This window comes from Sardina pilchardus, chromosome 2 (genome assembly GCF_963854185.1).
Source record: "Sardina pilchardus chromosome 2, fSarPil1.1, whole genome shotgun sequence".
NCBI classification, from domain to species: Eukaryota; Metazoa; Chordata; class Actinopteri; order Clupeiformes; family Clupeidae; genus Sardina; species Sardina pilchardus.
The window spans coordinates 25381002-25395827 of NC_084995.1; the positions used below are offsets into that span (position 1 = coordinate 25381002).

Here is a 14826-nt window from a genome sequence, read left to right on the forward strand (position 1 = left end):
ATACTTATGTATATATTTCCTATATTTATGTATGTGTACATTTAATATTGCAGATTTGTAGATATGAAATAAATAAATCAATTACACGTATAATACATGTCTGACTTTTACATTTTGATTTCAACAATATAGGTGTAAACTCGCAAGGGCTTGACTTATAAATTGCACGAAAATGTGTAACAAAAAATGTGTACAAAATCCTATATATCAGTCTTCATTGCCAGTGTTCATTCCCCAGTTTCCCACAGTTGTAGCGCACATGATAGTAGCCCAGATAATGGTTTAGTCATTGCCAAATCTTACCCCTTCTTTATGGTACTATATTTGGTTATATCTTGTTAGAATACTTCACCTGCACCTCTGAACTCATTATTGGTCTATAAAACAGAACTCATTACTTCATGCAGCACCACGAGATGTCTAGAATAGTCTAGTACTAATCAACTTCTCAAAATGATAAATGACAATCTGAGACAATAACAGGGTCTACTCTGAAACAAGTTTAGATGTTAGTTTTATGTTGCCTATACTGTAATCAAAAGAATCATTGAGTTCAGTTCAACTACATATTCAACACTGAAAACAGTGATAAAGACCAGCAAGAACTATATTCATCATTCATGTTCCTTCCTTTGTTTATGTATGATCGTCATCCGATTTGGGATCCAATTTCATAAAACAAATTACGAAATGAGAGGATTGCTACTCGACTGGTGCAAAACCAATGCAATTGGTAGATTTAAAAGCCAGGCTGTAGATTTTTAGTAATGAGAACATGGAGACCAAATTTGCCACATAAACAAAAGAGACAGGACATTAGAGGTTAAGTGTCTTTATGTCTCATAGAGGTTACATTCCAAAATATGGGCAGTACCTATTGTACTCACGCATATTTATGCTCTCATACACACAGGGTGAATGACCACCATCAACAGCATACATTACAATTTGTGGTAACGGCACCCATCTTCCACCTGACACTAACTGTAAGTTGCTGCTATAGTGTGATCTTCATCACAGCTTTAACTTCATCAGCCGCATCTTCATCCGCCCAACCAAGTTGGTGCAATGCATGTTGGCAATTAACATTTTGTGTAATGGTCTGGTGGCCTCACCCCTCTTGATTGACAATAAGCTTCTTTCCAGGGTGCTCCATTCATGCACAACAGACCCCACTTTCCCCAAACACACACACACACACACACACACACACACACACACACACTTCCTCACATAGTGTTTCTCCACCTATATTTAAATAGAATGCAAATAACAGATAAGGTCGACCAACACAGCCAGCCAGGGCTGCAGGGAAGTGTGTGTGTGTGTGTGTGTGTGTGTGTGTGTGTGTGTGTGTGTGTGTGAGGGTTAATCCCTGGGCATCTCAGCACTGACATGATGGGAGACAATGTTTACTGAGGTCAGTTCCACACTACTGCCCCTCCTGCAAACTTAAACAAGCCAGCACTGTGCTACCCCTTCCAAACACACACACACACACACACACACACTCTCTCTCTCTCTCTCTCTCTCTCTCTCACACACACACACACACACACTTACACACACACACTCTCTCTCTCTCACACACACACACACACACACACACACACACACACACACACACACACACACACACACACACACACTCACTCTATTCCTCCTCCTCTCTTATTCTCCACCTGTACTCGTCCATCTCATTTTCATTCCCAGTGAAAGAAATGAACAAAATGAACAAAACTTTTCCTCTCCTTCAAATCTCTGGTGGATTGCTGTTGTGTTTGTCATTCCCTGTGCTCCCTGCCCTGACCCCTCTCCCAACTAAATATGGATGTGAACTGCAATCAAACACAGAGATGATAATCGCAGAAAACGAAGTCTACGCATTTACATATGTGTGTTGTGTGTGTTCACTAATTCGGTTAAATTGGGTTAAATGCAGAGCACGAATTTCCCTCACAGGATCAAAAAAGGATACTTTAAGTCCAACTGGGAAAAGGGTTGCCAATGAGCTTAACCATAGTGTTTTATGTTACATATCGAAACTCTGTTAAATTGCACTGTCCCCATCAATTCAAATTCAAATGAAACAAATAAATAATATACTGTATGCTTACATAGCTATTTGGTGTTGCATAAAACCTGAGACATGACCAGATGATCCATAACAAGTTTAAGGAAATCACATCATGAAAGTTGGCCTTGTTCTTTGTGCTCCTAATTTTTGGCAAAGTGATGCCTTTTCCATCTATTTAGGCAAATGAGGCCAAGGACTATTCTCCAGTGCAGTCAGGATTAGAGATGGGAAGTCTGAGGCCACCTTGGCTCTGTCCTCCTCTATGTAAAAAAGCTCATTTACATATAATTTTACCAAGCCCCACTGGCCCATGACGCCTATTGTTTACCTAATGTTAGGATTCATGCTTCAGGCCTTTAAACTGTATGGGGTTGAGCCTGGTCCTTTCTCAGCCTTGGGCTCCACAATGGGACTTAAGAGGAGAATTCACGACACCCCCTTGTCTACTTCAGTCCCTCTCTCAGCTTCCAACCCCCTGCACCACCACCACCTCCACCACGGCCGCCCACCACTGTCAGAAATCTCCCAAGCCCCAACTCCCCTGGGCGTGGTGCACACTGATGCTGATGGAGTGTCCATATTAGACGCCGTCATTCCAGCAAGGGTGACTTTGTGAGAGGTGACCACTCTGACATGGCAGAGATCCTGCACCGGACATGAGGATGCTTCGAGAATAAAAAAAAAGAGAGAAAAAACTTGACTGAATTCGGCGCCCTCACAGACCTGGTCCCTTCCGTCCGTCTTTGAGTGAGTTGTATTGAATCAGTTTCCAAGAGAGTGCTAAGGAAAGAGAACTTGGAAAAAGAAAGACAGAGGAGAGAGAGAGAGAGAGAGAGAGAGAGGGAGAAAGGAAAGAGTAAGGGAGCAAAAGAGTGAGAGATTTTTTGGGGGTGCTCCTCCATTGTTGTGTGGGTGAATGGGGAACAATCTCTGGTTCCTTAGACTTCATCCTTGAGTGGGCCTGAAGAAAAATAATCACCCCCATGAAATCAAAGGTTCTGTGCAGAGGAGATGGTCTAAAGCTGCTGGCCAAGGCGGGGGGCCTCCCCGTCCTCCCGACCCAGGAGACGAGCCCGGCTCTGGGCCACTGCGGCTCAGGGCTCCCCTTAATACAGAGCTCACTTGTGCTCCCAAGCGTTATTGAGCAAACAGTCGGCTTGCTTATGTTCTTTACATAGGCCTCTATACACGCACACACACACACACACACACACACACATACACACACACGCACACACACACAGACGCACACACACACACACGCACACACACACACACACACACACAGACGCACACACAAACACACACACACACACACACACACACACACACACACACACACACGCACACACACACACACACACGCGCACACACACACACGCGCACACACACACACGTGCACACACACACACACTCACACACACACACACACACACACACACACGCACACACACAAATGGACCTGAATGCCCTTTGCATTTTTGAAATGTGAGGGTGCAGGTGCCTGCACAGCTCCAACTTTGGGTAGAGCATGAATGGTGGCCAGAGACATGGATGGATGGATAGATGAATAAACGGATAAATGGATGGATGGATGGACACTGTTAAATGGCTCGCCAGCCAATATCTGAAAATGCTGGTGAAAGGAGAGGGCCAGCCAGACAAAGTGAGCACGCAGATGGAAAGACGATAATAAGATGAAAGACGAAGGCTTTGAAAGAATATGTGGCTCCCAACAGGCCAATATTGGTTTAAATCCCTGGCCTTAACACAGCGTTTAGAGGGAGAGAAAAAAATCTTTAGGCAGCGAAAGAGAGAGATTTAGCTAGAGTACACAATATGAATAATAATAATTAGAACAGCCAAAAGAGAGGACGGCTCTTTAAGCTTTATTGTCATGTAAAGTTTGCCAGCGATCTACAGGGCACAGACCTTTGCTGAAGCATGTATGTCTGTTTATATTACCAACCTAAGCTTATCATTTCTATTAATATCATTTACTCAAAGCAATGGAAACATCTTGGGCCGTATGTGTGAACAAGGATGAATACATTCACCAGTTCACCAGTTGCCAAATCAGCTGTAGAAGTTTTGTTCAATTTCATTGTAATATTTTGTTGTGGTTTATTGCAGAATCTTCTATATAGGTAGAATAAGGTTACACTACACAATAGGTATGTTACTGATACATCTTGTCATAATTACAAAAACAGGAAACAGCATATTACTGCAGCAGAAGATAGAGCCCCTATATGTCTAAACACTAGGAATAGTTGGCATTGTTTAGCAAAACTCCAGTTTCCTTAAATAAGAATTAGAGCAAAACCACAGTTTCCATGAGATGTCCATTAGTAATCAACATTCAATATGACTTTCTTCTAATGAGTTCTAATGAGCACAAAGCTGCCGGAGGAGCTGCTCACTGCGGTTCAATAAAAGATACTGGAAGTCTGTGTAGTATCTTAAAGAGGAACTATGCAGGATTGAAGATTTCATCTCTGGTTTCGGTTTCGTTTTTCGTTTTCGCTCGTTTTATGCTTGCATTTTCTCTGCAGAGCTTCCCCGACAGCTTTAGTGTGTATATTTATACATATATAGGCTATATTTAAATATATAAATTGCAAGCGTGGTTCTTCTTGTTCCTTGCGTCTCAGACTTCCAGATGTAAACAAGGAGCGATCGTCTCCTGCAGAAAGTTGCATAGGGTCTCTTTAAGATTTCTCCTAACACTGCTGTATATTATGATTACTGATATACTGTCTACAGTATATTCATACTTACTGGTTGATAGTGAGCTCATGACCAGAAGTTTCTCCTTCAAAAGCTAGCATCACCAAGTCAACCCTGACTGGTGAAATTGACTCATTATTTTTGCTATCAATGCTTACTGTTTTGCGACAACATCCCAGAATATGATAAGAGCACTACTACTACTGATTTGCACTCGAGAGGTTATGAGGGACTGACAGGACTTTGCTTGCACATGATCAAGATAGCTATATCCTCCCAACACTACAATTTTGTTTAGTAATGCAAAAAAAAAACAAAGCTGCTACAAAAAAACCAAAGTTCTCACATAGTGGTGTTGTTACAATGACCCACCGATGAGTAGGATAATAACTGATAGTGTAGAAGCGGGTGCGCACATCTGAATATTTCAGAAAAGGTAGGTGCTGGACTCTAAAAGCAACAGTAAAAAGGGCAGAAAAGTCCGCACACTAAAGCTCCAATCTTATTTCTTTTATTCACCACATGTAACGTTTCGGGACACACTGCCCTTCCTCAGACAAGGGAAAGGAAGGGCAGTGTGTCCCGAAACGCTACATGTGGTGAATGAAAGAAATAAAATTGGAGCTTTAGTGCGCGGACTTTTCTGTCCTTTTTACCTTAGGATAATAAACTGAGCCACTGTCACTGATCTCCTTGCTGTGGTGGTTTGCTGATGTGCTGGAGAAGCGAGCGGTAGTCCACGTGGGCCCCCAGGTCACTGATCTCCTGGCTGTGGTGGTTTGCTGATGTGCTGGAGAAGCGAGCGGTAGTCCACGCGGCCCCCCAGGTCCTGGTCCAGGAGGGAGAGCACCTGGTAGAGCTCCTCCTGGTCCAGAGAGACGCCACAGAGCAGCAGGACGGCCCGCAGCTCCGCCACCGACAGCAGGCCACAGCGGGACACGTCCAGCCGGAGAAAGGCACGGCGCAGGGCTCGCCGCTTCCTCTGGAGCTGAGGCCACACACACACACACACACACACACACACACACAAATGCATAAGCTTATACACACATATACATATGCAGTCATATACATATACCTCTGTGTCTCTGTCTCTCTCTCAAACACACACACACACACACACACACACAAACACACACACACACACACACACACACACACACACATACACACACACACACATAGAGACAATGTCACAGAGATACGCAGAGATACATCAACCCAAATTAATCTAAGACTACTATTTGATATCACACCTTCTTCTTGAGCCTAACATTCAGGGTTCCTAATTTGGAGGTGTCCTTCCCCTCAGTCAAATCCCCATTCTCTCTGTGCGACTGCAAGATGGCAGCCATGTTGGATCCATTCCTCCATGCCTGCTTATGTCCAGCAAAGGGCCTCAGGAATTCACTGTAGGAAACCCTGGAAGAGCAAAGGGGGGGGGGGGGGGATGTGCAGTCAGACACACACAGCTCCTGAGCTCACCGCTAGGCTTTTTGTGACAGGAACAAACCTTCCGTCTCTGTTGATGTCAAACTTCCTAGCAAGGACGTCACACTCGTATTCGTCCAGCTGGGAGCAGAGCGTCAACAGAACCTCCTTGAACTCCGCTGGACTCACAAAGCCAGTGCGGTACGGGTCCATCTCCTCAAACTCCAGCTGCAGATCAGGAAGGGAATGTTCCACCTGACAGACGGAGAGACACACAAATACGCACGCATGAACACACAGGCACACACACAGACAGACAGACAGACAGACAGACAGATGGAGACACAGATAGACAAATAGAGGGTAAATCAGGAAGACCTGCACAGAGCAAGTCAGTCATGCATCCATAGACAAACAGATGAATAGATGGCACTATCTACACTGACGTGTGATCAGTATATCAAGCATGATTAGGTGTTCAGTCAGAGTGTTAAGTGTTTGTGTGAGTGCGTTGAGTGGGTCTGGCATGGTGATGGTGGTGATGGGGCGTTTTGCACAGATGACAACAATCTGAGCACGTGCGGACGCCTGCCCGTCTGCCTGCTGTTGTGTGAGTGGAGGGAGAGGGGTCACATGACCCAAGCTGGGTCGGCAGACTGAAGGGGTGCTCTCACGCGTGCGTGTCTCCTGAGCCCCGCGATAAGACACCCCTCAGGAGGGAGAACAGCAGATAAGGCACCAGCAACGTGACCCCCTTCCCTCCCCCTTTATCTGCCTCCACAATCCCCACACTCACTCAGCGTCTATAGTCCTCAAGTGATGCTCTTCACCCCCCCCTCCCCACACGCACACACTCACACTCTTTCACACACACACTCACACTCACACTCACACTCACACTCACACACACTCACACACACACTCTCACACACACACACACACACACACACACTCACACACACACACACCTACACTCACACTCACACTCACACACACTCACTCACACACTCACACACACACACACACACACACACACTCATAGCAGGTGGCAGCTAGATGGGGGTTCTCGGGATCTCTACACATGAAAAGGAGAAGCGTGTTTGGTGTTTGGTGTTGGGTGTGATGAAAGCCCAAGCTCCCAGTTCTCATGGTAGATGATTGGGATCGTCATGTCTGCTGTCAGCTATGGGACCCTAAACACATCCACGTTACATTGTAATGAGGTCATCATGATGAGACTGATACAAATGGTGAATTACCTTGAGGAAGGTATTTTCCAATATTCCCTCGGGGAGAACCAAAGTGGGCAATCTCTAACATTTTATGAGGGTTTATTCCTCCCTTAACGTCTTTTGAGAGGAAGACAAGCAGACAAACAGACAGACAGACAGACAGACAGACAGGCAGGCAGACAGGCAGGCAGACAGACAGACAGAAAGACAGACAGACAGACAGACAGACAGACAGGCAGGCAGGCAGACAGACAGGCAGGCAGACAGACAGGCACCTTGGCGTGTACAGCATGGACCAGTATGTCAGACAGGCACGTGAGGCGCTTGGAGCGTTGGCGCAGGTTCTCGTCCCCACGCTGAGGCGGGCAGCGCTTGGCGTTGGGGAAGCGAGCGGACTTGAGGGAGGGGCCGAAGTGGCGAGCGAACTGCAGGAAGTCCAGCGTGCCGTCCTGCTGCGTGATGAGGCTGGCCCACAGCTGCCGGATCTGACCACGACTCACCTCAGGCCGGACCAGGAACCTGCCAGAGACGCAGCAGAGAAGCAGCCAGGAGGGGTCAGGGGTCAAGGATCAGCAGGTCGACAGGAAGTGTGTGAATGAAAGAGACAGAGAAAGAGAAGGGTAACCAGTGATAAAATGGAGACATGTTCACATTTTAGAGGTTGTACGTCTGATACAGAATTAAAAGACCAAGACATATCATGAGCATGTATATATATATACATGGTGCACACTCACACACACACACACACACACACACACACTAACACACACACACACATACACACACATTTACATATACATATACATATACATATACATATACATATACACATACACATACACATACACATACACATACACATACACATACATATTCATAGACATAGTACTGATTAAGTGGTTCAATTACTTTGAAGCTGACAACTTAATTTTGGAGAGCAGACATGTGGGAGAAATACCTTACTGACAGACAGTAGAGAGAGGAGAGTAAAAGGTCTGGCGAGAGAGGGGAGTAAACGAGATTAACTGTGATGGGTCTGATTTTAAATCTTGAGATAATGTAGAGAAACCAGAAAAAAAACAAAGACAGGGAAGAAACACAAAGTGAATTTGAGTAACCATTTGCCATCTGCTAATTGTTTTCAAACCTGAGAAAACACAAAGCTTGTGAAGAAGATGAAAAAAGGTGACTATCACTGGAAATGTTAGGAAAGCAGGGGTGGATGGAAGTCAGAGACATTCCCCCCCAGCTTGAGAGATAAAGGTATTCAAGTAACTATGGGGGCAATGGTCCCACATGATTTTCCCTCTTTGAGATTTTGTCTTAAGTTAAGAAGGGCCTCTATTCTTTCAACTACCCCCTCCCACCCCCCCAACCCTCCCACCACCCCTCCCAACTCTGCACCCCCCACCCCATGACAATGCCAAAACTTGGCAGCCAACCCTGCCTATATGCAACAGTTTCCCATCAGAGAGACAGAAGCCATCTTGGGCTCCCTGGCACCAGCCGAGCCTGAAGAAAGAGCCGCTCTGTGAGAGGAGAGCGCAGACATGAATGGCTCGGCTGTGAGTGCGGCGTGAAAACAAAACCACGTCTGTATCACGCACCGTCTTAAAGCGCGCATCCCCTGCGCTGAGTTTGGTTCACGCCAGGGAGCTCAAAGAGCCACTCTCAATGCACGCTACCAGAGATGCTTTGTGGGCGAGCGAGCGGCTTTGAAGCGCAGATATGCCACAGCTGCTGTCTGGCGCTCAACTAAGTTGTGGTGAGGAGTTTCACACGTGCACTTCAAACTGTTAACCAAATGAAAACGGGAGCTTCCTCAAAGGGGATCACGGCTTGTGAGGAGGACCGAGGCAACCGAAGCAGACAGAGGAACTTCTACCGAGACCTTGTCAGCGTTGAGTTGTCACGCGGGACACCTTTTCAACAACAACATTATACGTGCATCGGTCTCACCCAGAGACACGGCGCTCTGCCCAGACGACCCGAACAGAACAGGGCATCTGCTAACGGGGCACGGCGTGGCGTGGCTCAGCCGCCAGGGCTCTGATACCATCAGCGAACCTCTGTGAACTTGTGCGATTAAGCCTGTTAGTGGCACTAATCTGCTGGCAGCCAGTGCCCAGCGCCAGAGAGCGGCGCGAGGGGCGAGGGGCGAGGGGCGCGAGGGGCTGAGAGCGTATACCTTTGGCGCGGTTGGCACGGCGGCGCGGCGTCAGGCGAGCGTGCGGGAGGCAGCACCAGCACTGGGAGCCGGTGCCACGGTGCGGGATTATGCAAATGTGCCCGAGATGCCCCTATTCAACTTCCACCCTATTTAGGGCAGCCACCATGATACTCCGAGCCAACAGAGAGAGAATGGAGAGATGAAAGGGGCCAATTCCAAAGAGAAAGAGAGATAGAAAAAGAGAGAGGGATGGAGAGAGGGAGGGCAAGATGGAGAGAGAATGTGCATCTACAAAGGGTCGAAGGGATGAGCAGAACAGGAAGAAAATCAGAGGAGGTACCAAATAAACGGATAAACAATTTACACATGCCGTACAGCTTCACCAACATACCGCACAGCCACATTAAAAGTAATTCCTAAGCATTTGATTGGTCGTACGAACAGTTATTGGCTAGTTCTATGGAGGTTATTGTTTGGGTGTCTTCTTACACTAGTCCGTCTGTTTTCACACCATCTCTGTAACTGTCTCTCCACTGAGGGCCCAGAGAGAGAGGAGGGGGGGGGGGGGGTGAGGCAGGGAACAGGGCAGAGGCATGGGAACATCCAAACAGGCGTGCAGTAAACCAACACACACCCAGGCAGCACAACACACTGAGCGCATTGTTATTCATGGGAATGGAGTGAAACACACACACACACACACACACACACACACAAGGGGATGTCAGCCAACTTGTTAACCTGCACAGTTACACAATTAAGGCGTCATCCGCCAAGACATGTATTCTATGTTCGCGCTGGCATTGTTTTAGAGGATAAAAGAGGGCTGTTTGGGTGGGGTGGGGTGGGGGTTGTTGAGGGGAAATCCTTTAGATTTGCCCATGTGAGCTCCTGAGACAGTAGGCCTACTCATCTCACGATATGACAAGATGCTCTGCCATCACTGATCATATTATGTGTTTACACTGAGGACAGCCATGACGCCGAAACGCGTCTGTTTAGGCATGGTGCAATAATAAAAAAGTAAAAGAATGATCTAGTGAGTGCAGTTCTTTTGCACATCAGAATGGGATACTTTTAACTTGCACCCGAAGAAGCAAAGAGATTTTTTTGGAGTTTGAGCTCGCCTCTCTCTGCATATTATGTGTATGTACATATGTATGTTTCTCAGTGCATATGTGAGGGTATGTGTGTGTGTGAGTGTGTGTGTGTGTGTGTGTGTTTGTGCATCTGTGTATGTGTTTAAGTGTCCTGCACACGGGGAGCTCACACTGGAGAAATCACGGGAGATTTGACATGGTGGCAAAAACAATGGGGTGCTGTGCATTGGCCTGCCCCGTGAGGGTGAGCCTCAATAGACGCGGCGGCCCTCAGACAGACATCTCATGCCCCGCAGGGTAATCTCCCTATAGAACGGGCTAATTAATGACCAGCGGGCCTTTGTGGCCTAATAATAGCATTAGTCCCTAAACAGTGATAAATTATTCATTTTTGTGGCAAAAATTAGTTCATTGCCCTGTCAGATCCCAAGAAGTACCATCACGGAAGACATTCCTGAAGACACAGGACAGAATACTGAGAGGCATTTAAACACTTTGCATTTGCACAGATACTACTGGGGGACCATCTGTCTATATTATGTACCTGAGTGGTAGTTGCATATGTCCCCCGTCAGAGATGGGCAAAAATAGTTTTTGTGTTTATGTAGTTATGCAAAATGTATTTCAAAATAAAAGAAAAAAACACCCTTGGTTAAAATGTAGGCTATTAAAATAAGCTATTTAGTTTGGGAACGTGCGCACATCCAAATGAAGGTGCAGGAGCCAAAAAGAAGGTCGGCACACTTGCTCTCCGTTTGTTCTATTTATTAGAGCTCAAGTTACGTCTCGAACCCTTCGAGTCTTCATCAAATTCACCTCATCTTGACTCGTCTCATCATGAGTCCAAGTCGAAGTCGAAGGGCTCGAGACGTAACTTGAACTCTAATAAATTAAACAAACGGAGAGCAAGTGTGCCGACCTTCTTCTTCATGTTGGATTTTTAAGTTTTAAAATAAGCTACACGTTTTTTTTGTATTTCGACAATACTTTGTAAAAGAAGATTTGGAATCACTTAGCAAATCAGCTTTTTTTCTATGTGAAACATCTAGCCTGTTAAAACTCGAATAAGGCTGCATAGAAAAATACCACACACCAGAAATGCCAAAACAGTTCAAAAGTTCTACCAAAACCACACAAACTCATAAGTGTGGGTGAGCGAGAGACTGAGTTAGTGTGTGGGTGTAACAGAGGGAGTGTAATGAATGTGTGTGTGCGTGTGTGTGTGTGTGTGTGTGTGTGTGTGTGTGTGTGTGTGTCCTGTAGCCTGCACTGCAGCGGTCTCTTACTAAAGCCTCTCAGCACACACAGCATTCTGATGTCTGCCACTGAGACGTCATCAGTGAAGCCTGTTGATCAACACAGCAAATGAGAACACATGCTATACTGGAGAGGAGGATGGTATAAACGTATCACGGTTCACAAACAGGTGCTTGACACTGTTCCAAAGACACCAAGTCCCACCTAAGTCGGGTAGACACTGCATTTTGTTCTGTTGCAAATAGTATAGTTTACGAAACGCTTTTGCACAACTCTTTTGTAGGGACAGGTGTGTCGGAATAGGTTACCCAGTTAAACTTGTGAAAGAGAATCCCGCACACTGTCCATTACGCATGCTTACATTTATTTACAACGTTTCGGTCATAGACCTTCCTCAGGTGAATTTTCAATTTGCAAATAGTATAGTAACTCACACTATGCATTACAATGCTGACTGTAACCTACGTTTGACTGCTCACACAGTCCGGAACATTGATTATTATGTGTTCTAGTCATGCGCTGTGAGCCCTCTAAAACGGCACAAGATATCGGAGGGACCAGATCCAAACGTTTGTGGGATCCAACTGATACTGGGCTAAAGTCAGGTCAAAATCACTCAGCGCTTGGTATAAGTGAGCACCAATCAGATGCTCTATGCAGCATTTGGCACTTTTATGGCAGTCCCACAGAGAGCATTTTGCAGTATTTTTCAAACGACAAAACTCAGGGGCATGCAGTGTTTGTACCGGGGACTTGCAGTACCTCTTGAGGAGCTGATACATGGTCTCCTGCGTCAGGCGCCGGGTGTTCTTCTCGTCCAGCTCATGGAACACCTTCTCCACGGCCTGGAACTGCTCCCTCACCAAGCGCTTGATGACGTCAAAGAGCTAAAATGGAGGAGGAGTGGATGAAGGAAGATCCGGATGATGAGGACCGCTTTATGTGAACTGATGTAAAAAACATGTGTGATTATATCATATAGTATATTGCATGAATATGGATGCTACACAATCAGAAATTAACATACAGTATATCTAATTTTAACATAAACAGAAGAAGACTAAACTGAACTGAAAACTGAACAGGGCCTTAGACCCAAAACATTCTTGGCTAAGTATGCCTTTTGTAAGAGTGACGTTCGTAAGGTTGGTGTGGGCCAATCTTGAGCTACACATGTTGTTAGTGGCAAGAGCTGTGCACTTATTATCATGTGTACTGCATTACATTTTGTGTTTCATTCCATAAAAATAACACCATCAATATAACCATTATTTGCAATCACATACAAATAAGAATCTATGATCACCTGTGCTACTATGCTCATTAAACAAATCTCACAAGTTCACATGCTCACACGCTATGTGAATGACAAAATCCATGTGGAATCATTCTCTGAAGGCATATGTAGGAAAAGAGTGATGTTTTCAGGAAACCTTAAACTCAACCTGATATTAATTTTTAAACACATCCAAATATAATTGATCATTACTTTATTGCAACAAAGTAGAGAGTGTACATATTAAACCATTTGTGTTACACTAACTGGGCTTAACACAGTAGCTTATAAAGTACCACTGGATCAGCAACAGCAGAAGAGAGACAGTGAATCCTTAACCAATCCCATCCAAGCTACTTCAATACTATTAGGTGATAGGTTAGCTTTGATTTAGCCCATGCTAACACCCTGTGCACACTGTAATGATTAAACTAGGATGTGCTCACTAGAGCAGTCTTGACGCAAGATTATGGATAATGTACGTGGTCAGCACCTGACTGACACTCCAGCGCTGTGCCGGCATCCCTCGGTCCTCTCCCACGCTCCGAGCCCCCCCCTCCATGAGACCATCGCCATTCCCACAATCCTTGGCGAACTGCGTCGGGAAAAGACTGGGAGCTCTTCGGCTGGAACTGAAGGAGAGAGAAAAGAGAGAGCTTAAATAAATAAAGACTGAGAGGGAGAAACAGGCGGGGAGACTTTCACATCCAACTGTTTTCTCAGCATTGGGAAAAACGAAGTTTAGGAGAGACAGAAAGACAGAGAGAGAGAGAGAGAGAGAGAGGGATAGAGAGAGAGAGAGGTAGAGAGAAAGGGCGGGATGCAGATGAAGAGAAGGGGTCAGTAAAACCCCAAAAAATCTGAAAAAAGACCTCCTTTGAGTCTTTTGGCCATCATGGATTGGCCCACTTGGTTTCCCCAAACCCCCCACCCCACCCCACCCCACCCCACCCCGCCCCCTCACTCCCCACATCCAGTGTTCCCGTACGAGTCTTCGCTTGAGTGGCGCCCGCGCACACTTACAGAAAGTGACAGTGGGGTGAGGCAAGGTGAGGCGGGGCAGACGGGGGGAGCGGCAGTGCACGGGGGTCAACGTGGCCCCCAAAACAAGCAGGGGCGCAGAGGAGTGGAGTGGAGCGGTGCGGTGCGGTCACCTGGGTGCCTCTGATGGGGAGGAATGCAGGAGGAGGGGAGAGGAGGGGTTGAGGAGGGGTGGGAGGGAGGGGGGACAGACAGGCACTAATATGCTCCTCTCGCGCTCCACTGCACTAATGGGGTCCCTCGTCTGCCCCAGTGGCCGGCCCCCTCTTTTTTGTCCGAAGGCGTCCAGAGCCACAGAGCCACTCCTCAGCTCTTCACTGGGGAGGGGAGGGGAGGGGAGGGGAGGGGAGGGGGAGGAAGGGCCAGAGCAGGGCCAGCTCGGAGCCCGAGTGGGAGGACTGTGGGTTTTAAAGGTCAGACCTTGAAGGTCATAGTGATGCAATCAAGCAAAAACAACAAAACAATAGCAAATAAAGGCAACATCAGACCGAGGGCTGAGGACACCTTCA

The 14826-nt window shown here is 46.5% G+C and overlaps 1 protein-coding gene across 1 annotated transcript; it reads right to left on the minus strand.

Moving 5' to 3' along the window:
- Positions 1–5561: 5561 nt before the first annotated feature.
- Positions 5562–13799, minus strand: LOC134098842 (EF-hand calcium-binding domain-containing protein 6-like). The gene is made up of 6 exons (XM_062551673.1): positions 13779–13799; positions 12763–12887; positions 7746–7989; positions 6321–6493; positions 6064–6229; positions 5562–5795 (listed from the first exon to the last, which is right to left on the minus strand). The coding sequence occupies exons 1-6, from the start codon at positions 13797–13799 to the stop codon at positions 5562–5564; spliced, it is 963 nt and encodes a 320-aa protein (XP_062407657.1).
- Between the last annotated feature and the right edge of the window lie 1027 nt (positions 13800–14826).

What these genes read in the sequence shown, in the direction of transcription:
- LOC134098842 (XM_062551673.1), bottom strand. Translation starts at nt 13,799, where the DNA reads ATGCCGGCACAGCGCTGGAGT. An exon ending in ATGTATCAGCTCCTCAAGAG is followed by an intron (nt 7,990 to 12,762) that starts GTACTGCAAGTC and finishes CGTCTCTGGCAG; the next exon opens with GTTCCTGGTCCGGCCTGAGG. An exon ending in ATGTTAGGCTCAAGAAGAAG is followed by an intron (nt 5,796 to 6,063) that starts GTGTGATATCAA and finishes GTGTGGCCTCAG; the next exon opens with CTCCAGAGGAAGCGGCGAGC.